Source organism: Carcharodon carcharias, chromosome 30, assembly GCF_017639515.1.
Source record: "Carcharodon carcharias isolate sCarCar2 chromosome 30, sCarCar2.pri, whole genome shotgun sequence".
Taxonomy (NCBI): Eukaryota; Metazoa; Chordata; class Chondrichthyes; order Lamniformes; family Lamnidae; genus Carcharodon; species Carcharodon carcharias.
Window position 1 is genome coordinate 34,256,931 of NC_054496.1, and position 24,577 is coordinate 34,281,507.

Genomic DNA, 24,577 nt, shown 5'->3' on the forward strand with positions numbered 1-24,577 from the left:
GTGTTTTAATCACTCTATCCCTGGTGATAGGTTCCAGTAACTTCACCAGCACCATTGTCACGTATGATAGATCAACTTGCTGATGATACAAAGATAAGTAGGAAAGTGAGTTGTGAAGAAGACATAAGGAGGCTACAAACAGAGAAAGGTAGGTTAAGTGAGTAGGAATAGATCTGGCAGATGGAGGTTAATGTGGGAAAATGTGAAATTGTCCATTTTGACAGGAAGAATAAAAGAGAAGCACATTATCTAAATGATGAGGGAATTGCAGAGCTCTGAGATGCAGAGGGATCTGGGTGTCTTAGTGCATGAATCACAAAAGACCAGTATGGAGGTACAATAAGTAATTAGAAAGACTAATAGAATGTTATCAGTTATTGTGAGGGGAACTGATTTCAAAAGTTGGGAGGTTATGCTTCAGTTTTACAGAGCATTGATGAGATCACATCTGGAGTACTGTGTACAGTACTGGTCTCTTTATTTAAGGAAGGATATAAATGTTGGAAGCAGTTCAGAGAATGTTTACCAGACTAATAGCTGGAATGGGTGGGTTGTCATTTCAGGAAAGGTTGGACAAGCTGGGCTTGTATCTGCTGGAGTTTAGAAGAGTAAGAGGCAAATTGATTGAAACATATAAGATCCTGAGTGGAGAGGATGTTTCCTCTTGTGGGAGAATCTAGAACTAGGGGGTCACTGTTTAAAAATAAGGGGTCACCCATTTAAAACAGAGATGAGGCAAAATTTTTCTACTCAGAGGGTCGTGAGTCTTTGGAACTCTTCCTGGAAAAGTGGTGGAAGCAGAGTCTGAATATTTTTTAGGCAGAGGTGGATAGATTCTTGGTAAACAAGGGGATGATAGGTTATTGGGGGTAGGTGGGATGCAGATTTCAGGTTACCATCAGATCAGCCATGACCTTATTAAGTGGCGGAGCAGGCTCGAGGGGCTGAATGGCCTACTTCTGCTCCTTGTATGTTCGTATATGTAACAACCAATCTATGCACAGCAAGATCCCATGAATAATATTGAGATATAATCAGCTTTAATGATATTGGCTGGGGTATGAATATTGGCCAGGACACCAGAAATAACTCTCCTGCTCCCCCAGTGTTACCACGGGACCTATCAGAATTATTATAGCTATTATACCTCTCCTGCTCTCCCAGTATTACCATAGGATCTACTATATCCACTGTGGGGAGTAACTGGGGATGTGGTTTAACATCTTGTCTGACAGTTAGACAGACAGACTGCTGAGACACTCTCTCTCCGTCGTGCTGATTAGCCAGTGGGTGGGAATTCGACACTGTGGGCCTCGCACACCCTACTGGTCAGAACAATATCTTCAGTCAGATCTCTCTCCCACAACACAGACTGCAGCTTTCATTATCAGGACAAGTTTTACTGAGTATGGTGGGAAATAGAAACTAGAAACTACAAACTGTCTGAGTAAAGCGCTGACTGTGGGGATTCCTGGATCTTCTGCTGACTCCTTGTTCCATTCAGCTTGATCGGTCAGGAATGTGTGGTCACTGATGGTAAGCAGGGATTGTCAATATGATTATAATGCTGTTCATTGCTTCTGTGTGTTTGTGCCTGTTTATTTTTTCTTTTTCTCTCTCTCCCTCCAATTCCTCCTTACCTCTGACTCTCTTTCCTTCTCTACCTCACACTTTTTTCTCTCTCTCATTCCTTCTCTCTTCTGTTCTTTCTCTTCCATCTCTTCTCTACTCTCTCTCTCTCACTCCTTTCTTTTTCTCTGCTGATCTCTCCCTCTTTCTCTTCAATTTTTCTCTTTCCTTCTCTCTCAATCCTCTTTGTCTTTGCTGTTCTTTCTTTTTCTTTCATCTTTCTTTTTCCTTCGCTCCCTCACTCCTCCCTTTCCTGTTCTTTTTCTCTTTCTTTTCCATAATTCTCTCTCGTTCCTTCCCTCTCTTCCTCTCTCCTATTTTCTTTCTCTCTTACATTGCTCTCTCTCCCTCTCTTTCTCTCCCTCTCTCTCTTTCCCTCTCTCTCTTTCCCTCCCCCTCTTTCCCTCCCTCTCTCTCCCCCTCTCTCTCTTTCCCTCCCCCTCTTTCCCTCCCTCTCTCTCTCTTTCCCTCCCTCTTTCTCTCTTTCCCTCCCTCACTCCCCCTCTCTCTCTTCTTCTCTTTCTCTCATTTCTCTTTTCCCTTGTTTTTTCTCTTTCCTTCTCTCTCTCTCTCTCCTCCTCTCCCCTCTGCTCCCTTTGGCCTGAAGCCTGCACCTACCAATGTCCATCTCTGAGTCTCCTAATGGGCAGGGTGAGGTGAGTGTGGTGGTGGGGGGGGGGTGGTGGTGGTTGGTGATAAAGGGGTGCAGAGGGTTGGGGTGGGGTGGTGGCAGGGTGGGTGAGCGGGTGCAGGGTGGGGAGCGTTCTGGGGGTGTGTGGCTATGTGATCACAGGGTAGAGTGCAGGCAAATGGAGGACAATTGACAGCAAAACAGTGAAGAGGATGAGACAAAACTGGAGCTTTTGTGACTAAGATTTGGCACGAAACAGAGGGTTAAATACTGACTTCACTCGGGGAGAAGGAGTGTCAGCTGAGAAAATTGTTACAATTACTCGGGATGTTGGGCAGTTTCCAAACTGCTCAATGACGTGACCTGTTGAAATATCTTTCTGACGAACAACTCCCATCAGCATTCTGCACATTTACAGTTGGCATTATTTCTCTGAGCTCCATCTCCCCCTCTGTGTTCCTGTCCTGTGGACACCTCACTTTGGCTTTGAACAGTTTGATTCAAATCTAAACTGCAGACAGCCTCATCAGTCGGAATGATTTCCTGCAGACTGGCGGGATTTCCAGCTTCTAGCTTGGCTTTTGGCCAATCGTGGCGCAAGACTTGGTGAGCTGTCGGGGCACGCATACTCCTGCTTTAGGAAAATTACACAGGATCACAGGACACAACAGCACACAATGAGGCCATTTGGCCCATCAAGTCGACGCTGGCTCTTTCAAAGAGCAAGTGCATTCCAAAATCTAACACGTGTGTGAGTGAGTCTTTTTCCTCATGTCGCCTCTGACTCTTTTACCAATCGCCCTAAACCTGAGCTTCTTGCTATCGACCCTTCAGCATTAGAAGCCATTTCTCTTTATCTACGCCGTCCAGGCCTCTAATAATTTTAAACCCCTCGAGCAACTCTCCTCTTGGCTCTCTCTACTTCAAGAAGAAGAACTGCAGCTTTGCCATTTTCTCCACAGTACTGTGTAACCCCCTCATCATTCTAGTAAACCTCGGCTTAACCCTCCTCAAACATCCTCCCTAAAGTGTAAAACCAAAATACTGCAGACTCTGCAAATCTGAAAGAAAAACAGAAAATGCTGGAAAAACTCAACAGGTCTGACAGCGGACTCGAAGTGTTAACTCTGTTTCTCTCTCCACCGATGCTGTCAGACCTGCTGAGTTTTACCAGCATTTTCTTCCCCCTAAAGTGTGGTGCTGCTCAGACTAGCCACAATATTCCAGTTGGGGCTGAACTGGTGCTTCACAAAGATTTATCCTTACTCCCCAGCTCTATTTATAAAACACACAATGCTGTATGTTTTATTAACTGTATAGTTCACCTGTCCTGCCCCCTCAAGGATCTGAAATAACCCCACCTCTCACTGTTCTTGCGGCCTATATAGGAATTATACCATTTAGCTTGTATTGGCTCTCCTCAATCCTCCCACCAAAACTCATCGCTCCACACCTCTCCGCACTGAGTTTCATCACCCATGTAGCCATCCATTACACCAGCTTATATGTGTCCTCCTGAAATCTTTTACTATCTTCCTTACTCATTAACTCACTTCCCATGTTCCATGCCATCTGCAAACCTTGAAAATGTGTTTGCAGCCCCAAGTCATTTGTGTCTACCACAAATCAGCAGCACTTAGGAACACAGGACTTGGGAGAAGGAGTAGGCCATTCAGCCCTTCGAGCCTGCTCCTCCAGTCTATAAGATCGTGGCTGATCTGGTTGGGGTCTCAGCTCCACCTTCCTGCCTGCCCCCCGCCCCCATAACACTTGACTCCTAGTGGTCCTAATACTGAACCCTGGGGAACTCCACTCCATAACACCCTCCAGTCTGTGAAGCAGCCATTCACCACAATGGTTTTCTGTTCCTCAGCCTGTTTCGGATCCTTGCTGCTATTGTCCACTTCATCCCCTGAGCGTCACCTTCGCTAAAAGCTCAATGTGTGGCATTTGATTCGATCGAATGTATTGCTCTCATCCTCCTTCCCTGTGACCACATCAAAAAAGCTCAATCTAGTTCGTCAAAGAGAATTTACCCTTCGGAAGACTGGGCTGCCTCTACTTTCTCAATCTATGTTCGCCCAATTTTCACCAGGATTATCACTTCCAAAAGCTTCCCCACCACTGATGTTAAAACTGTCGGGCATCACCATCAGCACCTCTCTGTACAAGAGTGTAACATTTCCAACTGTCCAGGCCTCTGGCACCAGCCCTGTTGCTAGTTCCAGTGATGGTGACAATCATCAATTATGACCAATTTTCATAAAAACCCACCTGATTCACCAATGTCCTTTAGGGAAGGAAATCTGCCACCTTTACCTGGTCTGACCTACGTGTGACTCCAGACCCACAGCAATGTGGTCAACTCTTAACTGCCCTGTGCAATGGCCTAACAAGCCACTCAGATCAAGGGCAAATGGGGTTGGGCAACAAATGCTGGTCTTGTCAGCGACACCCATATCCCATCAATGTTTAAAGAGAATAATATATTATCGGTAACAGGGTTTCCAGAGGAGTGGTGGGCCTGATTAGTGAGCAAGATGGAGATTAACTGGCTGAGGTACTGCGTACTTTACATCATTGTTCACCAAGGGAGTGGACTTTGCCAAAATTACACTAAAAGAGGATTTTGCTGGGATGGTGGATGAGATAAACATTGATAAAGAGGTGGTACTAGAAAGGCTGGCACTTAAACTGGGTAAATCACCCAGTCCAGATTGGGTGCACTCTGGGATGCTGAAGCAATTGAGGTGGAAATTACAGAGCCACTGGCTATATTCTTCCAGCCTTCCTTAGTGATGGGGCTGGCATTTACATGCCACCATATTCCATGGGGAGATGGTGAATCTGAGTTAATATCAGGCTAGCACTACTACTCAGATTTATTTACAGATTAATGATATACAGAAGAAGTGAGAAATCCAATAAAGGGAGAATTGGAATGAAACATGGATTTGAATTTTTAATGATCCACTTGAAAATTAAAACCTGAATATCTGTGCTGGAAGAGAGCTGACTATTTTCACAATAGACAATCCCACATTACAAAGAAGGAAATAGCTACAGTGCCTGTGTAAACATCGAGTGCCTGTACCAATATAATGCAAGAATAGATTGAAAGAGCAAAGTTTAAGGTGGCCAATTGTTTTATTTAATGCATTGATATCAATGTGTGCCAGAGGAATAAAACCTTCAGTTCACACTCTTTAATGTTCTGCAATATACTTCAGTGGACCAGTACTGTGCCCTAGTTTGTACAGAGACAGACCTGACCCGACCAGTACTGTACCCCACACTAAAGCTGTACAGTGACAAACCTGTACCCATGAGTACTGTACCCCAGTACTATGCAGTGACAGACTTGTCCCCACCAGTACTGTACCCCAGTGTAATACAGTGACAGACCTGTCCCCACTAGTTCTGTACCCCAGTGTTATACAGTGACAGACCTGTCCCCACCAGTATTGTTTCCCAGTGTTATACAGTGACAGACCTGTCCCCACTAGTACTGTTTCCCAGTGATATACAGTGACAGACCTGTCCCCACCAGTACTGTTTCCCAGCGTTATAAAGTGACAGACCAGTCCCCACCAGTATTGTACCCCAGTGTAATACAGTGACAGACCTGTCCCCACCAGTACTGTACCCCAGTGTAATGCAGCGACAGACCTGTCCCCACCAGTACTGTACCCCAGTGTAATACAGTGACAGACCTGTCCCCACCAGTACTGTACCCCAGTGTAATACAGTGACAGACCTGTCCCCACCAGTACTGTACCCCAGTGTAATACAGTGACAGACCTGTCCCCACCAGTACTGTACCCCAGTGTAATGCAGCGACAGACCTGTCCCCACCAGTACTGTACCCCAGTGTAATACAGTGACAGACCTGTCCCCACCAGTACTGTACCCCAGTGTAATACAGCGACAGACCTGTCCCCACCAGTACTGTACCCCAGTCTAATGCAATGAGCTTTTGAGTGGTGTAACAAAGCCCAGGCCTCGTACCCACTTTGAATAAATTGCCTTATGAAAACCAGGACTTTGACCCAGATGTGACCCCATCTGCAATAGTGATCTGTTCTATGATTCACCCTGAGTCATGCTCGTAATTGGAACAGCCAGCAGTTTGTCGAGGCTTCAGAGCAAGTCACTGGCTACTAGCAAACCAGCCATGTCCGACTCTGGAAGTTTGTCAGAACTGCCCTTCCAGGTAGGATAGTGTATAGGGGGAGGGATGAGGAGGAATGGGGGGAGAGGTTGGCAAGAGTGGAGTTAGGGGATGGGAGTGGGTTGAGGGTGGGAGGGGCAGGGGATGGGAATGAAAGGAGTCAGGAATGGGAGGAATAGGGCTGTAGGATTGGAGGGAGAGGGGTTGGGGTATGGGGTTTGGTGTTTGGGAGGGGAGGGGATATGGATTGGAGGTGGGACTTTGGAAGGGGAGGGGGATTTAAGAGGGAGAGGAGATGGGATTTTGCAAGGTGGTGGAGGAGGGTGGATAGGGAGGGAGCAGATCTCTCTCTCTCTCTCCCTCTCTCCCTCTGTCTCTCTCTCTCACCATCTGTCTCTTTCTCTTCCTCTGACTGTCTCTCTCTCTTCCTCCCTCTCTCTCTCCCTCTGTCTCTCTCTCTCTGTCCCTCTCCCTTTTCATATCTGCCTCTCTCTCTTTCTCCCTTACTCAGTCTCTCTCTTTCCGCTTCATCTTTCTCTCTAACTCTTTCCCTCTCCATCTCTCTCTCGCTCTCTCTTTCTTTTTCTGTCCCTCTTCCACTTTGTCTCTCTCCCTCTCCCCACTCCGTCTTTTTCCTTTCTCTTCATCTCTATCTCCCACTTTCTCTGTTCTCCCCACCACAGTCTCTCTCTCTCTCTCGCCCTCTTCATCTTTCTCTTTCTCTCTCTCTCCTTCTCTCCATCCCCCTATCTCTCTCCCCCTGTAAGGTTGTTTCCTCTTTCCTGACTCCAGGGTGTTTGGTTCCATGAGATTGGAAAATAGCAAATGTAACTCCTTTATTCAAGAAGGGAGGGAGACAGAAAGCAGGAAACTATAGGCCAGTTAGCCTAACATCTGTCACAGGGAAAATGTTAGAAGCTATTGTTAAAGATGTTATGGCAGGGCACTTAGAACATTTCAAGTCAATCAGGCAGTGTCAACATGGTTTTGTAAAAGGGAAATCATGTTTAACCAATTTATTTGGAGTTCCTTGAACGTGTCATTTGTACTGTGGATAAAGGGAAACTGGTGGATGTGCTCTATTTAGATTTCCAGAAGGCATTTGATAAAGTGCCACATCAAAGGTTATTGGGGAAAATAAAAGCTGGTGGTGTAGGGGGTAACATATTGACATGGATAGAAAATTGGCTGCCTAACAGGAAGCAGAGAGTTGGCATGAATGGGTCTTTTTCAGGTTGGCAAGATGTAATGAGTGGTGTGCCACAGGGATCAGTGCTGGAACCTCAGCTGTTTACAATTTATAGAAATGACTTGGATAAAGGAAGAAGGAATGGTTGCTAAATTTGCTGATGATACAAAGATAGGTAAGAAAATAAGCTGTGAAGAGGGCTTAAGGAGGCTATAGAATAAAAGAGAAACAAATTATCTAAGTGGTGAGAGATTGCAGAGCTCTGAGATGCAGAGGGATCTGGGTATCCTAATGCATGAATCACAAAAGGTTAGTGTGCAGGTACAGCAGGTAATTAGGAAAGCTAATACTATGTTATCATTCATTGTGAGAGGAATTGATTTTAAAAGTAGAGAGCTGATGCTTCACTGATTCAGGGCATTGGTGTGACCCCATCTGGAGCAGTGTGTACGCTATTGGTCTCCTTATTTGAGGAAGAATGTCAATGCGTTGGAAGCCATTCAGATACGCTTTACCCAACTAGTACCTGGATTGGGTGGATTGCCTTATGAGGAAGGATTGGACAGGCTAGGCCTGTATCCGCTGTAGTTCAGAAGAGTAAGAGGTGACCTGATTGAAACATACAAGAATCTGAGGGGCCTTGAGAGGGTGGAGTGGAAAGGATGTTTCCTCTTGTGGGAGAATCTTGTATTCGGGGCCACTGTTTAAAAATAAGGGGTCGCCTACTTAAGACAGAGATGAGAAGAAATGTTTTCTCTCAGAGGGTGGTGAGCCTTTGGAACTCTCTTCCTCAAAAGGCAGTGGAGGCCGAGTCTTTGAATGTTTGCAAGGCAGAGGTAGATTCTTGATAAACAAGAGGGTGAAGGAGTACTGGGGTAGGTGGGTGGTTACAGTCAGATCAGCCAGAATCTTATTGAATGGCGGAGCAGGCTTGAAGGACCGAGTGGCCTACTCCTGCTCCTAAATCGTATGTTCATATGTTCGTATGTAACAGTTGTCACTGTTTGAATTTTTGGCAGCTGTCTTTGAGACCAGGTTGTACTGGACAAGGGGATCAATGGCCCGAGTAAAGCACAAGACGAGTCCAGATCTGACGGGTTGTGAGCGTTTGTGTCTGACTGGAATTTATTTCCCCTTTCTGTGCAGGGAGGATGATCCCACTGACAGAGTTGAAACAGTTCAGTGATCAGCAGCCAGCGTTCCGGCTGCTAAAGCCTTGGTGGGACGTGTTCACTGAGTACATATGTGCTGCCATGTTGATGATAGGGGTCTTCGGGTGCACATTGCAGGTAAGGAGCTGATACAGGCACTTGCACACACACACACACACACTCACACACACACACACACACACACACACACACTCACACACACACACACTCACACACGCAGTATCAATACACACACACACACACTCACAGTATCAATACACACACTCACACACACACACACACTCTCACACACACACACACACAGACACACACACACACAGTATCAATACACACACGCACACAGACACATACACACACACTCACTCACACACAGTATCAATACACACACACACACTCTCTCTCACACACACACACTCACAGTATCAATACACACACACACACTCACAGTATCAATACACACACACACACACACTCTCACACACACACACACACACACAGTATCAATACACACGCACACAGACACACACTCACACACACACACACACAGACACATACACACACACTCACTCACACACACAGTATCAATACACACACACACACACACACACACACTCACAGTATCAATACACACACGCACACACACACACACAGTATCAATACACACACACACACAGTATCAATACACACACGCACACAGACACACACACACTCACACACACACACACACACAGACACATACACACACACTCACTCACACACACAGTATCAATACACACACACACACTCACACACACACACACACACAGACACACAGACACACACTCTCACACACACACACACACACACACACACACAGTATCAATACACACACAATCGCACAATGTAGAGCAACTCTCATTCTGAGCAGCATAGGGGAGACCAAACGCTGACTGGGTGACTGCTTTATTTTACACCTCTGTTCAGTCCGCGAGCATGACCCCGAGCTTCTGCTGGCCGGTCATTTTAATTCTCCACCTTGCTCTCAGACTGAGCTTTCTGTCCTTGGCCTGCTGCGGTGTTCCAGTGAAGCTGGAGGGACAGCGCCTCCTGCTCCGACTGGGCACATCACAGGCTGCAGGACTTACCGTTGAGTTTAACAATTCCAGATCCTTATCTCAGCCCCCATTTCGTTTCCTTTTTTTCCGCAGGTTTTGGTTTTACTCTTGATTTTGCGATTGAATGACAACTTTTTGCCATTCACACTTCCTCTAGACTTATCTTTTGTTTTATTTAGGATCATAGGATGGTTACAGCACAGAAGAAGGCTGTTCATCCTATTGTTTATATGCTAGCTCTCTGAAGGAACAGTTCACCTGGAGCTGCTCCCCCACCTTCTCCCAGTAACCATGCACATTCTTTCTTTTCAAATCATAATCTAATTTCCTCTTGAAAGCCTCAATCGACTCCGCTTCCACCACACTCTCAGGCTGTACATTCCAGACCCTAAACACTCACTGTGTGGAAACCTTTCTCTTCATGTTGTCATTGCTTCTTTTGTAAAGCACCTTAAATCTGCGTCCTCTGGTTCTGGATCACTCCATTAATGGGGGCAGTTTCTCCCTATCTGCTCTGTCCAGACCCTCTCGTGATTTTGAACACCTCTATCAAATCTCCTTTCAGCCTTCTCTTCTCTAAGGAAAACAGTCCCAACTTCTTCAATCTACCCACGTAACTGAAGTTCCTGAAAGCAGTTCTGGTGAATCTTTTCTGCACCGTCTCTAATACCTTCATATCCTTCCTAAAGTGTGGTGCCCAGAACTGGACACAACACTCTAGCTGAGGCACAACCAATGCTTTATACAGGTCTAACATAACTTCCTCATTTTCATATTTGATGCTCGTTTTCATAAAGCCCAGGATGCTAAATGCCTTATTAACCACTCTCTCAAACTGTTACTGCTTTTTCAACGATCTGTGCGCATATACACCCAGTTCCCTCTCCGCTCCTGCATCCCATCTAGAATTGTACCCTTTATTTTATATTGTCCTTCCACGTTCTTACTACCAAAATGAATCACTTCATACTTCCCTGCAATGAATTTAATTTGCCACTTGTCTGCCAATCCATCAATATCTATGTCCACTTGAGGTTCTAAAGTGTCCTCCTCACAGGCCACAAAGTTTCCAAGCTTTCCCCTGTTCACAAATTTTAAAATTGTGTCCTGTACACCAGGGTCTAGGTCATTAACATATATCAGGAAGAACAGGGGGCAAGGTCCTAACACTGACCCCTGGGGAGCTCCACTAGAAACCTTCCTCCAACCTGAAAAACAACCAGTCACCATTGCTCTCTGTTTCCTGTCATTCAGCCAATTTTAGATCCATGTCGCTACTGTCCCTTTTATTCCATGAGCTAAAGCTTTGCTCACAAGTCCATTGTGCAGCACGTTATCAAATGTCTTTGGAAGTCCACGTACACCACATCAACAGCATCGCCCTCATCAACCCTCTGTTACCTCATCAAAAACCTCAAGCAAGTTAGTTAAACATGACTTGCCCCTAACATATACATGCTGGCTTTTCTTAATTAACCCACATTTATCCAAGTGACTATTAATTTTGTCCTAAAATATTGTTCTAGAAGTTTCCCCAACACTGAAGCTAAACTGAAAGGCCTGTAGTTGCCGAGTTTATCTTTACACCCTTTTTTGGACAAGGATGGACTCTCCAGTCCCCTGGCATCACCCCTGAGTCTGAGAAAAACTGAAAAATTATGGCCAGTGCCTGTGTAATTTCCACTCTCACTCCCCTCCTTGGATGTATCCTTGGATGCATTTCATCCAGTTCTGGTGTCTTGTCAATTTTGAGTACAGACAGCCTATCCAGTACCTCCTCCTTCTCAATTTTAAATCCTTTGGGTGTCTGAATTAAATCCTCTTTCAGCACGATCTACACAGCATCTTCTTCCTTGGTAAAGACAGATGCAAAGTATTCATTTAATACCCCAGACATATCCCTTCCTTCCATGTATAAATTCCCTTTTTGGACCCTAATCGGCTCGACTCCTCCTTTTACCACCTTTTTACAATTTATATGCCTATAGAAGACTTTTGGATTCCCCTTTATGTTAGCTGCCAGTCTCTTCTCATACTCTCTCTTTGCTTCTCTTATGTGTCTTTTCAATTCTCCCTCTGAACTTTCTATATTCAGCCTGGTTCTTAATTGTATAATCCATCTGACAGCTGTCATAAGCACAATTTTTCTTCATCATCTTAATCTCTATCTTTTTTCTCATCCAGGGAACTCTGGATTTCTACCCTCGCCCTTTGTGGGAATATACTTTGACTGTGTCTAAACTATCTCTTCTTTAAAGGCAGCCCATTGTTTAGTTAGTCTTTTCAGGCAACCTCTGCCTCCAATTTATCCAGTCCAGATCCATTCTTACTCCATTGAGCTCGGATTTCCCCCAATTAATTATTCTCCCACTGGATTGTTCTTTGCCCTTTTCCATAGCCAACCTAAACCTTATGATACAATGATCACTATTCCCCGAAATGCTGTCCAATTGGCACCTGGCGTTGACATTGGCCGACTGTGCTGATGTCAGCGTGCACTCTCACAATATTTCGCTAGGCGGGCACGCAAGGGAGGTGGAGGTGCGCCCGCCACTAATTAAGTGGCCAGTTAAGGACCTTGAGACACCAATTGCCTCCGAGTTTTCGCGGTTTTTTTTTTGTTTCAGATTTCCAGCATCCGCAGTACTTTGCTGTCGTATTTGTATTTCTCACTTGCTTCTCTCTAGGTGACGCAAGACAAGATCATCTGCCTCCCTGGGCCAGTATCTACACTCTCAGTATTCCATAACAACTGCTCGCAGTTCATGCTGCAACTAAAGCCCTCGTCCAGCTCAGTGCACAAACTGAATGGGCTGAGGACGAACCTGGACCTTCAGCAGTACAGCTTCATTAACCAGATGTGCTACGAGAAAGCCCTGCACTGGTACGCCAAGTATTTCCCGTACCTGGTGCTCATCCACACCCTCATCTTCATGATCTGTGGCAGCTTCTGGTTCAAGTTTCCGGGGACCAGCTCCAAGATCGAGCACTTTGTCTCCATCTTGGGTAAGTGTTTTGACTCCCCGTGGACCACGCGGGCGCTGAGCGAGGTTTCAGGTGAGAACCAGGGGGCGGAGCGGCCAAGCCCTTCAGGGAACTACCCGCCCAGCTCCGACCCCAAGTCCCAGGGCAGGTCGCCCTCCGAAGAGGCCGGTTTGGCCGAAGGTCCAGGCACCCAGTCCTGTCCGGATAAGGTGGTGGCAGACAAGGGGAGCCTGAGCGCCCTGGATAAGAAAGAGGGTGAGCAAGCCAAGGCTTTGTTCGAAAAGGTGAAGAAGTTCCGGCTGCATGTGGAGGAAGGTGACATCCTTTACCTCATGTACATTCGGCAGACTGTTGTCCGTGTGGTCAAGTTTGTGGTGATCCTTCTCTACAATGCTTCGCTGGTTCTGAACATCCATGTCGTGGTCCCCTGCACAGTCAACATCGAGGACGTGACCGGCTACAACAACTTCTGTTGCAATCACACCAAGGCCCATCTCTTCTTCAAGCTGGCGATCTGTTACATCTGCTTTGTGTCTGTGTACGGCTGCACCTGCCTCTACACCCTGTACTGGCTCTTCTACCGCCCTCTCAAGGAGTATTCCTTCGAGTATGTGAGGCAGGAGTCGGGGATCAATGACATCCCTGACGTGAAGAACGATTTTGCCTTCATGCTTCACCTGATAGACCAGTACGATTCCCTGTACTCCAAGAGGTTCGCTGTCTTTCTGTCTGAGGTCAGCGAGAGTAAGCTCATGCAGTTGAATCTGAACTACGAGTGGACGGAGGAGAAGCTGAGGCAGAGGCTGCAGAGGAACAGTCAGAACCGCCTGGAGCTGCACCTCCTGATGGTGCCAGCCCTTCCCACTTCCACCTTCGAGGTGACCGAGATCGAATCCCTGAAACTCGAACTGATCAGCGATCTGGAAGTCCCAGCAAAGATCGCACAGCTGGTCAACCTGCAGGAGCTGTCCCTGTTAAACTGCCCAGTCAAGCTCCATGAGGCTGCTTCAGGGTTTCTGAGGGAACACCTCAAGGTCCTCCGGGTTCGGTTCAATAATACCCAGGAGGTTCCGCTCTGGGTGCACAACATGAGGAGTGTGGAAGAACTCTATCTGACAGGAACTCTGACTCAAGACAGTGTGAAATGTCTCTTTCCCGATTCAGTCTGCGAGCTTCGTAGCCTTAAGGTTCTCTCTCTGAAGAGCAACTTGACCAAGGTCCCTGCAAACCTGGTGGATGCATCCATCCACCTTCAGAAGCTGACCATCCACAACAATGGTACCAAACTCATCACGTTGAACAGTCTGAAGAAACTGCAGCACCTAAGGGAGTTGGAGCTCATTCAGTGCGAGCTGGAGCGTGTTCCTCACCCTGTCTTCAGCCTCTCAAACTTAGAGGAGCTCAACTTAAAGGAGAACAACCTGAGATCCATCGAAGAAATCCTCAGCCTCCAACACTGCCAGAAGCTAACATGCCTGAAGCTGTGGTACAACCACATCGTCTACATCCCCGAACACATCAAAAAGCTCAGCTCTCTGGAATTCCTTTATCTCAACGATAACCAGATCGAGGAGATACCCCCTCAACTCTTCCTGTGCAACAAACTCCGACACCTCGATCTCTCCCACAATCGCATCAGCTCAATCCCACCAGAAATCGGGGTGCTTCAAAACCTCTGCTATTTTTCCATTTCCAACAACGCCATTGAGTCCCTGCCCAACGAGCTGTTCTTTTGCAAGAAGCTGAAGACATTGAAAGTTGGCCATAATAGCCTGACTGCTCTCTCGCCCAGAATCAGCAGCCTGCCCCTGCTCACAAGGCTGGAGCTGAAGGGGAATCACCTGGAGGCATTGCCCCCCGAGGTGGGAGAGTGCAGCAGCCTGAACCACAGGGGCCTCAGTGTGGAGGAAGCTCTGTTTCAAACGCTTCCCTTGGACGTCCGAGAGCGGATGAGGGATGACTGAATCCGGGAGGCGGGTGGGTCGGGGAGCTCCACAGGGTTAAAAATAAGTCAAGCTTAATCAGAGTTGGTCTGAGCAAATGAACTGGAAACGCAGCACACATGAGTGGGAGATGGACAGAACCATGGGTTTTGTACCAGTTCGGTAGGAGTTCAGTCAAGACATAAAGACAGATGGACATGGAGGGAGAGGATTTTAGACAATTGATTTGATGGTTTATTTCCTGTGGTACCTTTTACTCCAGCCTGGGCCAGCATCACTGAACATTGGCCAAAGCTGTCTTGGTTGGACTGTCCACTAAAAGGGTTCATTCCCTCCCACACAGGCTGCCATTGGTAAAAAGGCTGCAGGATGTGTGACATATGAATAGGCAGAGCCAGTGCAAATGGCAGAAAGCTTCATCCATTTGGGAACCACAGGCTGTGCTCCATGATCAAGATTCCAGTAGAAATGTAGGATTTGTAACACATTTTGCAGCTTTCAGTCATCATTTTCTAGGATATTTAACATAACAACATGGTGGAGCCAACATTCTGTCCCCTTGTTATTCATCCAAGGCAGAGTCAGAGTGGGGGAATGAGCAGCCTGCCTCCAGCTGTGATGAAGATATAGGGGTAGAACCACATGAAAGTAAGAAATTGTTTCAGGAAAATGTCTTTGTTGCACAAAAGGAATCACTTGGGTGCTTAATAAATTGTTAGTGTGACACTAATGCCCTCTATTTAGGGGGAATGGTGGCATAGTGGTAATATCACTGGGCTAGTAACCCAGAGACCATGGGTTCAAATCCTTCCATAACAGCTGGTGGAATTTAAATTCAATTCATAAATCAGGAATTATAAAGCTATTCTCAGTAATGGTGACCATGAAACAATCATCAATTGTTGTAATAAACCCATCTGGTTCACTAACATCCTTTAGGGAAGGAAATCTGCCATTCTTACCTGGTCTAGGCTACATGTGACTCCAGACCCACAGCAACATGGCTGACTCTGAAATGGCAAAGCAAAACACTACAAAAAGGATGTTGGATATCAGACAGAAATGTTTTTCACAATACAGTAGTGATTTATTGTAAAGGTAGGTTAACAATGGGATTTGGATTAGTGTGTGGGAGGAATTTAATTGAATTGGAGATGGCTGATCTGGAGCTTTTGACTTATCAAAAGGGAAGGTAGGTTTGAAATGCTAAATTAGGTTAGTTTGAGTTTCAAAGAGATGGTAAGATGTTACACCTAGCCAGAAGGAGCTAAACCAGTGTTTATTTTTCTCAAAGGTTAGTAATAACATGAGTACTGTGAAAGATTTACATTAAAAGACAAGTAAAGTTGCGAAGACGTATTGGAACAATGGAATTTACATTAAAAAGGGAGAAACATGTATAAAGAAATTAGGTTGTGTAGAAGGGAGAAGGGATCAAAGATCTAACATGTGTGAAAAGCCTCCCATCTCTCTGCATCCAGTTGCTGTCTACAGGAACCAAAGAAAACTCACTTTGAATATCACTGTCCAGGGTATTGTGTACTTTGCCTAGGTCTGTTTAAACTTATATTTTATTTTTACTGTTGCTTTAACGGAGGTGTAACCGGGAACCAGATTAATTAAGGGAGTTAGGAGTTACAGTAGTCATTTGTAGACCTGTGTATGTGCTTAAAATCTTTTCTTTTATTAACAAATGTTTAATTTAGTTTTGTAAAAAAAAAAACTTTAAGTCTCAGTGAACTTATTACTACTGAATTCAAGGCACACATCTCAAAATAAAATGCAAATTGCAAAACAGTTGTAGCAGCTGTTTCAAGTTTCCCTCTGGGATTTGAGCAGCTGGGCATTTCTCATCCACTGTGCTATAACACAGATCACCCAGCATCGAACTTGGCACCGGATATGACACTGGGACAAGCCACCAGCTCTGTTGACCCTGCAAAGTCCTCCTCATTAACATCTAGGGGCTTGCACCAAAATTGGGAGACCTGTCTCACAGATGAGTCAAGCAATAGGCTGACATAATCATCCTCATGGAATCATACCTTACAGATAATATAACATCAACATTCCTGGTCATGAGCTGTCCCACCGGCAAGACAGACCCAGTAGAGGTGGTGGCACAGTGGTATAGAGTCAGGAAGGAGTTACCCTGGGACTTTTCAACATTGACTCCGGAACCCATGAAATCTCATGGCATCAGGTCAAACATGGGCAAGGAAACCTGCTGCCAATTACCACCTACAATGTGATAAAAGTACAATAATTTTCATAATGTTTTTCAGGCTTATTGTGAAATAGGTTTATGGGTTTAGTTGGGTCTGTCTGTGTGATTTAATTACATTTGGAGTCAAGTAGGCTATAAGCTTGGAATCATCAAAAGAAGCCAGGTGCTTGACATGCTAATGAGTAAACATGGCTTAGCATGTAAGGTGTGAGGGAAGTTTGCATTTTTAGATAAATGAAGGGATTTGGATTTCAAACAGATCTCAATCTGTTTACAACTAGCCAGATAAGCAAGGCTAAGGAATGTGTTTATTTGTCTCAGCGTTTACTGACAATATTGGTGACATGAAAGTTTTTATTTTATGAGGAAGATACAGTTTCAATGATGTATGGAACAATATAATTTACATATTAAATGGAGAGAAACATATAAAGGAGAATGAAAGGCTATGTGGAAAAAGGCCATGTGAGATCTAATAGGAGTGTGTGAAATAGCCTTAACAAAACCTCCAGCCATTTGTGCATAAGTCTGCTACATAACAAAACTGAAGTTGGGGAAAAAGCCATTTGGAATTCCACTGTCAAATGGGTACTGTGTTAACTTGCTGGTTCTGGTTTAAATCTAAGATCTATTTTGGGCTGTTGTCTTAAAGGGGATGTAACTGGGGGTCAGGTTAATTAGAAATTTTAGGAGTTATTATAGTAGTAAGTAATTTGTAGTCGTTTGTATGTGCTTGAAACCTTTTATATTTTGTTAATAAATATTTTAATTTAATTTTTTAAATCTCTAAAGGTCTTGGTGCACTTATTACTTCTGAATTCAGTACACACATCTTCTCGTAATAAATACAAATTGCAAAATCGATGTGATAGTGTGACCAAGTATCCCTTGTGGATTTGGTCCACTGGCACACAACATTTGGCATGTCATAACAATCATCCTTAGCCATCAGCAGCAGTAGAGTTGTACTGGAATAAAATCTGTAACCTCATGGCCCGGCATATCCCCCACTCTACCATTACAATCAAGCCGGAGGATCAACCCTGGTTCAATGATGAGTGCAGGAGGGCATGGCAGGAGCAGCACCAGGCATACCTAAAAATGAGGGCCCGAATTTTACAGCCACACTGCAGCAGGGATGTGACAGTAAAATGATGCTGGCATAAAATTCTGCCTGAGATCTCAACCTGGTGAAGCTACAACACAAGGGCTACTTGCGAGCCAAACAGCATAAGCAGCAAGTGATAGACAGAGCTAAGCGATCTCACAACCAACAGATCAGATCTAAGTTCTGCAGTCCTGCCGTATCCAGTCGTGAATGGTGGTGGACAATTAAACAACTCACTGGAGGAGGAAGCTCTACAATTATCCCCACCTTCAATGATGGAGGAGCGGAGCACATCAGAGTAAAAGATAAGGCTGAAGCACTTGCAATAGTCTTCAGCCAGAAATGCTGAGTGGATGATCTATCTCGACCTCCTTCTGAGGTCAACAGGATCACATATGCCAGTTTTCAGCCAATGCGATTCACTCCACTTGATATTAAGAAACGGCTGAAGGCACCAGACACTGCAAAGGCTATGGGCCCTGACAATATTCCAGCATTGGTACTGAAGACTTGTGGTCCAGAACTTGCTGCGCCCCTAGCCAAGCTGTTCCAGTACAGCTACCACACTGGTATCTTCCTGGCAATGTGAAAACTTGCCCAGGTATGTCCTGTACAAGAAAAGCAGGACAAATTCTAACCCAGCCAATGACAGTCCCATTAGTCTACTCTCCACTGTCAGCAAAGAGATGGAAGGGGTCATCAACAGTGTTATCAAGTGGCACTTGCTTAGCAATAACCTGCTCACTGATGCCCAGTTTGAGTTCTGCCAGGGTCACTCAGCTCCTGACCTCATTACAGCCTTGGTTCAAACATGGAAAAATGAGCTGAACTCCTGAGATGAGGTGAGAGTGACTGCTCTTGACATCAAGGCCACATTTGATTGAATGTGACAACACGGACCCCTGGCAAAATTGGAGTCAATAGGAATCAGGGGGAAAGCTCTCCACTGTCTGGAGTCATACCTCGCACAAAGGAAGATGGTTGTGGTTGTTGGAGTCAGTCATCTCAGTCCCAGGACATCACTGGTCCTCAGGGTAGTGTCCTCGGCCCAACCATCTTCAGCTACTTCATCAATGACCTTCCTTCGATCATATGGTCAGAATCGGGGATGTTCGCTGATGATTGCAAAATGTTCAGCACCATTCGTGACTCCTCAGATACTGAAGCAGTCTTATGTCCAAATGCAGCAAGATCTGGACAATATCTAGGCTTGGGCTGACAAGTGGGAAGTAACATTCGCGCCACACAAGTGTCAGGCAATGACCATCTCCAATAAGAGAGAATACAACCTTCGCCCCTTGACATCCAATGGCATTTATATCCCTGAATCCCCCACTATCAACATCCTGGGGGGCTACCATTGACCAGAAACTGAACTGGCCAATCAGTAACCCCATGGCCCAGCATATCTCCACTCCACCATTACCATCAATCTGGGGATCAACCCTGGTTCAATGAAGAGTGTGATTCACTGTGGACCCTGTCAATCCACACTGGACCCTGTCTATCCACACTGGACCCTGTCCATCCACACTGGGCCCTGTCTATCCACACTGGACCCTGTCCATCCACACTGGGCCCTGTCTATCCACACTGGGCCCTGTCTATCCACACTGGACCCTGTTGATCCACACTGGGCCCTGTCTATCCACACTGGGCCCTGTCGATCCACACTGGGCCCTGTCGATCCACACTGGACCCTGTCGATCCACACTGGACCCTGTCTATCCACACTGGGCCCTGTCTATCCACACTGGACCCTGTCGATCCACACTGGACCCTGTCTGTCCACATTGGACCCTGTCCACCCAAACTGGACTCTGTCCATCTACACTGGACCCTGTCGATCCACATTGAACCCCGTAAGCCCAAACTGAGCCCTGTCCATCCACACTGGACCCTGTCAATCTACACTGGACCCTGTCCATCCACATTGAGCCCCGTCAACCCAAACTGAGCCCTGTCCATCTATAGGGGGCCCTGTCCATCCACACTAGGCCCTGTCCATCCACACCAGGCCCTGTCGATCCACACTGGGCCCTGTCCATCCACACCGGGCCCTGTCGATCCACACTGGACCCTGTCTGTCCACATTGGACCCTGTCCACCCAAACTGGACCCTGTCCATCCACATTGAACCCCGTAAGCCCAAACTGAGCCCTGTCCATCCACACTGGACCCTGTCAATCTACACTGGACACTGTCCATCCACATTGAGCCCCGTCAAACCAAATTGAGCCCTGTCCATCCATAGGGGGCCTTGTCCATCCACACTGGGCCCTGTCGATCCACATTGGACCACGTCCATCCACACTGGGCCCTGTCCATCCACACTGGACCCTGTCTATCCACACTGGGCCCTGTCTATCCACACTGGGCCCTGTCCATCCACACTGGACCCTCTCCATGCACACTGGACCCTGTCTATCCACACTGGGCCCTGTCCATCCACACTGGACCCTGTCTATCCACACTGGGCCCTGTCCATCCACACTGGACCCTGTCTATCCACACTGGGCCCTGTCTATCCACACTGGGCCCTGTCCATCCACACTGGGCCCTGTCTATCCACACTGGACCCTGTCGATTCACACTGGGCCCTGTCCATCCACACTGGGCCCTGTCGACTCACACTGGTACCTGTTGACCAACACTCGGCCATGCACATCCACACTGGACCCTGTTGAGCCACACTGGACCCTGTCCATCCACATTAAGCCCCGTCAGCCCAAATTGAGCCCGGTCCATCCACACTGGGCCCTGTCCATCCACACTGGGCCCTGCTGACTCACACTGGCCCCTGTTGACCATAACTGGGCCATGTCCATCCACACTGGGCCTTGTCGACTCACACTGGGTCCTGTCCATCCACACTGGGCCCTGTCAATTCACACTGGACCACGTCCATCCACACTGGACCCTGTTGACTCACACTGGTCCCTATTAACCAACACTGGGCCAAGTCCATCCACACTGGACCCTGTCTATCCACACTGGGCCCTGTCGACTCACACTGGGCCCTGTCGATTCACACTGGGCCCTGTCCGTCCACACTCGGACCTGTCGACTCACACTGGGCCCTGTCTGTCCACACTGGGCTCTGTCCATCCACACTGGGCCCTGTTGACCGACACTGGGCCCTGTTGCCTCAGACTGTCCTCTCTGTGGAATGACTGTGAGCAGATGCAGTAAAAGTAGAGTGAAGTACCTCTAGCTCCACCTTGTGGATTGTGACTGCTCCAGTTCCAGGCTTGTCCCTTCTCCAGACCTGGCTTCCCATCCCTCTTGGAGTGACTCTGGATTTCCTGGAACTGGCGACCCTGCCCCAAGGGAAACTCAGATTTAAGGTTCTTATCCCAGAGCATCCCACGCTGTGACATCACTCAGAAAGCAGTGAACACATAGAGAGCAATCACAGGGGTCTCAGTGATCAAGGTAGGGTCTTGATAATTGGTAAGGGGTCTTGCAATTTAGGAAGGGGCCTTGGCCATCTGGGAGGGTCTCAGTGATTTGGGAAGGTGCTTGGTAATTGGGGAGGGGTTTCGTTATTCGGAACAGGTCTCAGTAATTGGGGGTGTCACGGTAATTCGGAGGGGTCTCAGTAATTGGGGGTGTCACGGTAATTCGGAGGGGTCTCAGTAATTGGGGGTGTCACGGTAATTCGGAGGGGTCTCAGTAATTGGGGGTGTCACGGTAATTCGGAGGGGTCACAGTAATTGGGGGTGTCACGGTAATTCGGAGGGGTCTCAGTAATTGGGGGTGTCACGGTAATTCGGAGGGGTCTCAGTAATTGGGGGTGTCACGGTAATTCGGAGGGGTCTCAGTAATTGGGGGTGTCACGGTAATTCGGAGGGGTCTCAGTAATTGGGGGTGTCACGGTAATTCGGAGGGGTCTCAGTAATTGGGGGTGTCACGGTAATTCGGAGGGGTCTCAGTAATTGGGGGTGTCACGGTAATTCGGAGGGGTCTCAGTAATTGGGGGTGTCACGGTAATTCGGAGGGGTCTCAGTAATTGGGGGTGTCACGGTAATTCGGAGGGGTCTCAGTAATTGGGGGTGTCACGGTAATTCGGAGGGGTCCCAGTAATTGGGGGTGTCACGGTAATTCGGAGGGGTCTCAGTAATTGGGGGTGTCACGGTAATTCGGAGGGGTCTCAGTAATTGGGGGTGTCACGGTAATTCGGAGGGGTCACAGTAATTGGGGGTGTCACGGTAATTCGGAGGGGTCACAGTAATTGGCGACGGGGTCTCAGTAATTGGGGAGGAGATTTCAGTAATTGGTGAGGGGGTTTCTAATTGAGAAGGGGTCTCACTAATTGGGAAGGCTCTTGGTAATTGGAAGGGGTCGTGGTAATTGAAGAGGGGTCTCAGTACTTGGGGAGGGGTCTCGGTAATTGGGCAGGAGGTCGTGATAACTGAGATTGGGTCTCAGTTTTTGGGCATGGGTCTTGGTAATTGGGGAGGAGTCTCAATAATTGGGGAGGGGTCTCGGAAATTGGGGAGGAGCCTCGATAATTGGGGAGCGGTCTCAGTAATTGGGGAGGGGTCGGTAATTTGGGAGGGCTCTCGGTAATTGGGGATGGGCCTTGATAATTGGGGGGTCTCAGTAATTGGGGATGAGCCTCGATAATTGGGGAGGGGCCTCAATAATTGGGGAGGAGTCTCGGTAATTGGGGAGGTGTCTAGATAATTGGGGTGGGGCCTCGGTAATTGGGGGGTCTCAATAATTGAGCAGAGGCCTCAGTAATGGGAAGGGTCTCAGTAATTATGGAGCAGTCTCGGTAATTGGTGGGGTCGGTAATTTGGGAGGGGTCTTGGTAATTGGGGAGGGGCCTCGGTAGTTGGGGAGGCATCTCAGTAATTAGGGAGGGATCTCGGTAATTAGGGAGGGATCTCAGTAATTAGGGAGCGGTCTCAGAAATTGGGGAGGAGACCCGGTAATTGGAGAGGGGTCTCGGTATTTGTGGAGGGGTGTCAGTAATTGGGAGGTGTCTCGATAATTGGGTGGGGTCTCAGTTATTGGGGAGGAGTTTCCAATTGGGGAGGGGTCTCAATAATTGGGAAGGTTCTTGATAATTGGAAGGGGTCACGTTAATTTGGGAGGGGTCTCGGTCATTGAGGAGTGTAGTCAGTAGTTGGCCAGGGGCTCAGTAATTGGGGACAGGTCTCAGAATTTGGTAGAAATCTCAGTAATTGGGGAGGGGTCTCGGTAATTGGGGAGGGGTCTCAGTAATTGTGGAGGGGGCTTGGTAATTGTAGAGGGGTCTCAATAATTGGGGAGAAGTCTCAGTAATTGGGAAGGTTCTTGATAATTGGAAGGGGTCACGTTAATTTGGTAGGGGTCTCAGTCATTGAGGAGGGTAGTCATTAGTTGGCCAGGGGCTCAGTAATTGGGGACGGGGTCTCAGTAATTGGGGACAGGTCTCAGAATTTGGTAGAAATCTCAGTAATTGGGGAGGGGTCTCAGTAATTGGGGAGGGGTCTCAGTAATTGGGGAGAGGTCTCGGTAATTGTGGAGGGGTCTCAGTAATTGGGGAGAGGTCTTGGTAATTGGGAGGGGTCTCAGTAATTGGTAGAAATCTCAATAATTGGGGAGGGGGCTCGGTAATTGTGGAGGGGTTTCAATAATTGGGGAGAGGTCTTCGTAATTGGGGAGGGATCTCAGTAATTGGGGAGGGGGCTTGGTAATTGTGGACGCGTTTCAATAATTGGGGAGAGGTCTTGGTAATTGGGGAGGGGTCTCAGTAATTGGGGAGGGGTATCAATAATTGGGGAGAGTATTCAGTAACTGAGGAGGGGTCTCGGTAATTGGGGAGGGGTCTCGGTAATTGGGCAGGAGGTCGTGATAACTGAGATGAGGTCTCAATTTTTGGGCATGGGTCTCGGAAATTGGGAAGGGGTCTCAATAATTGTGGAGAGGTCTCAGTAATTGGGGACAGGTCTCAATGATTGGGGAGGGGACTCGGTAATTGGGGAGTGTATTCAGTAATTGAGGAGGGGCTCCGTAGTTGGGGAGGGGACTTGGCATTTGGGGAATGGTCCCCCTAATTTGGGACTAGTCTCAGTAATTGGGGTGGGATCTCAGTAATTGGGAAGGGGTCATGGTAATTGGGGAGAGAGTCTCAGTAATTGGGGCAGGGTCTCAGTAATTAGGGAGGGGGTCTCAGTAATTGGGGAGGGGGTCTCAGTAAATGGGGAGGGGTCTCAGTAATTGGGAGAAGTCTTGCTAATTGGGGAGGGGTGTCAGTAATTGAGGAGTGGTCTCAGTAATTGGGAAATGGTATCGGTCATTGGGAAGGGGTCTCGGTAATTGAGGAAGGGCCTCAGTAATTGGGTAGGGGTCTCGATAATTAAAAAAGGGTCTCAGTAATTGGGGAGGGGCCTCAGAAATTGGTAGGAATCTCAGAAATTGTGGAGGGGACTCGGTAA

The 24,577-nt window shown here is 47.2% G+C and overlaps 1 protein-coding gene across 1 annotated transcript; it reads left to right on the forward strand.

Annotated features, from left to right (window-relative positions):
• The first annotated feature begins 1,408 nt into the window (after positions 1–1,408).
• Positions 1,409–15,661, forward strand: LOC121271186 (volume-regulated anion channel subunit LRRC8C-like). Its single transcript, XM_041176952.1, has 3 exons — positions 1,409–1,536; positions 8,767–8,909; positions 12,574–15,661. Exons 2-3 carry the CDS (start codon positions 8,772–8,774, stop codon positions 14,833–14,835), a joined length of 2,400 nt encoding a protein of 799 aa, XP_041032886.1. The 5' UTR covers positions 1,409–1,536; positions 8,767–8,771; the 3' UTR covers positions 14,836–15,661.
• The last annotated feature ends 8,916 nt before the right edge of the window (positions 15,662–24,577 follow it).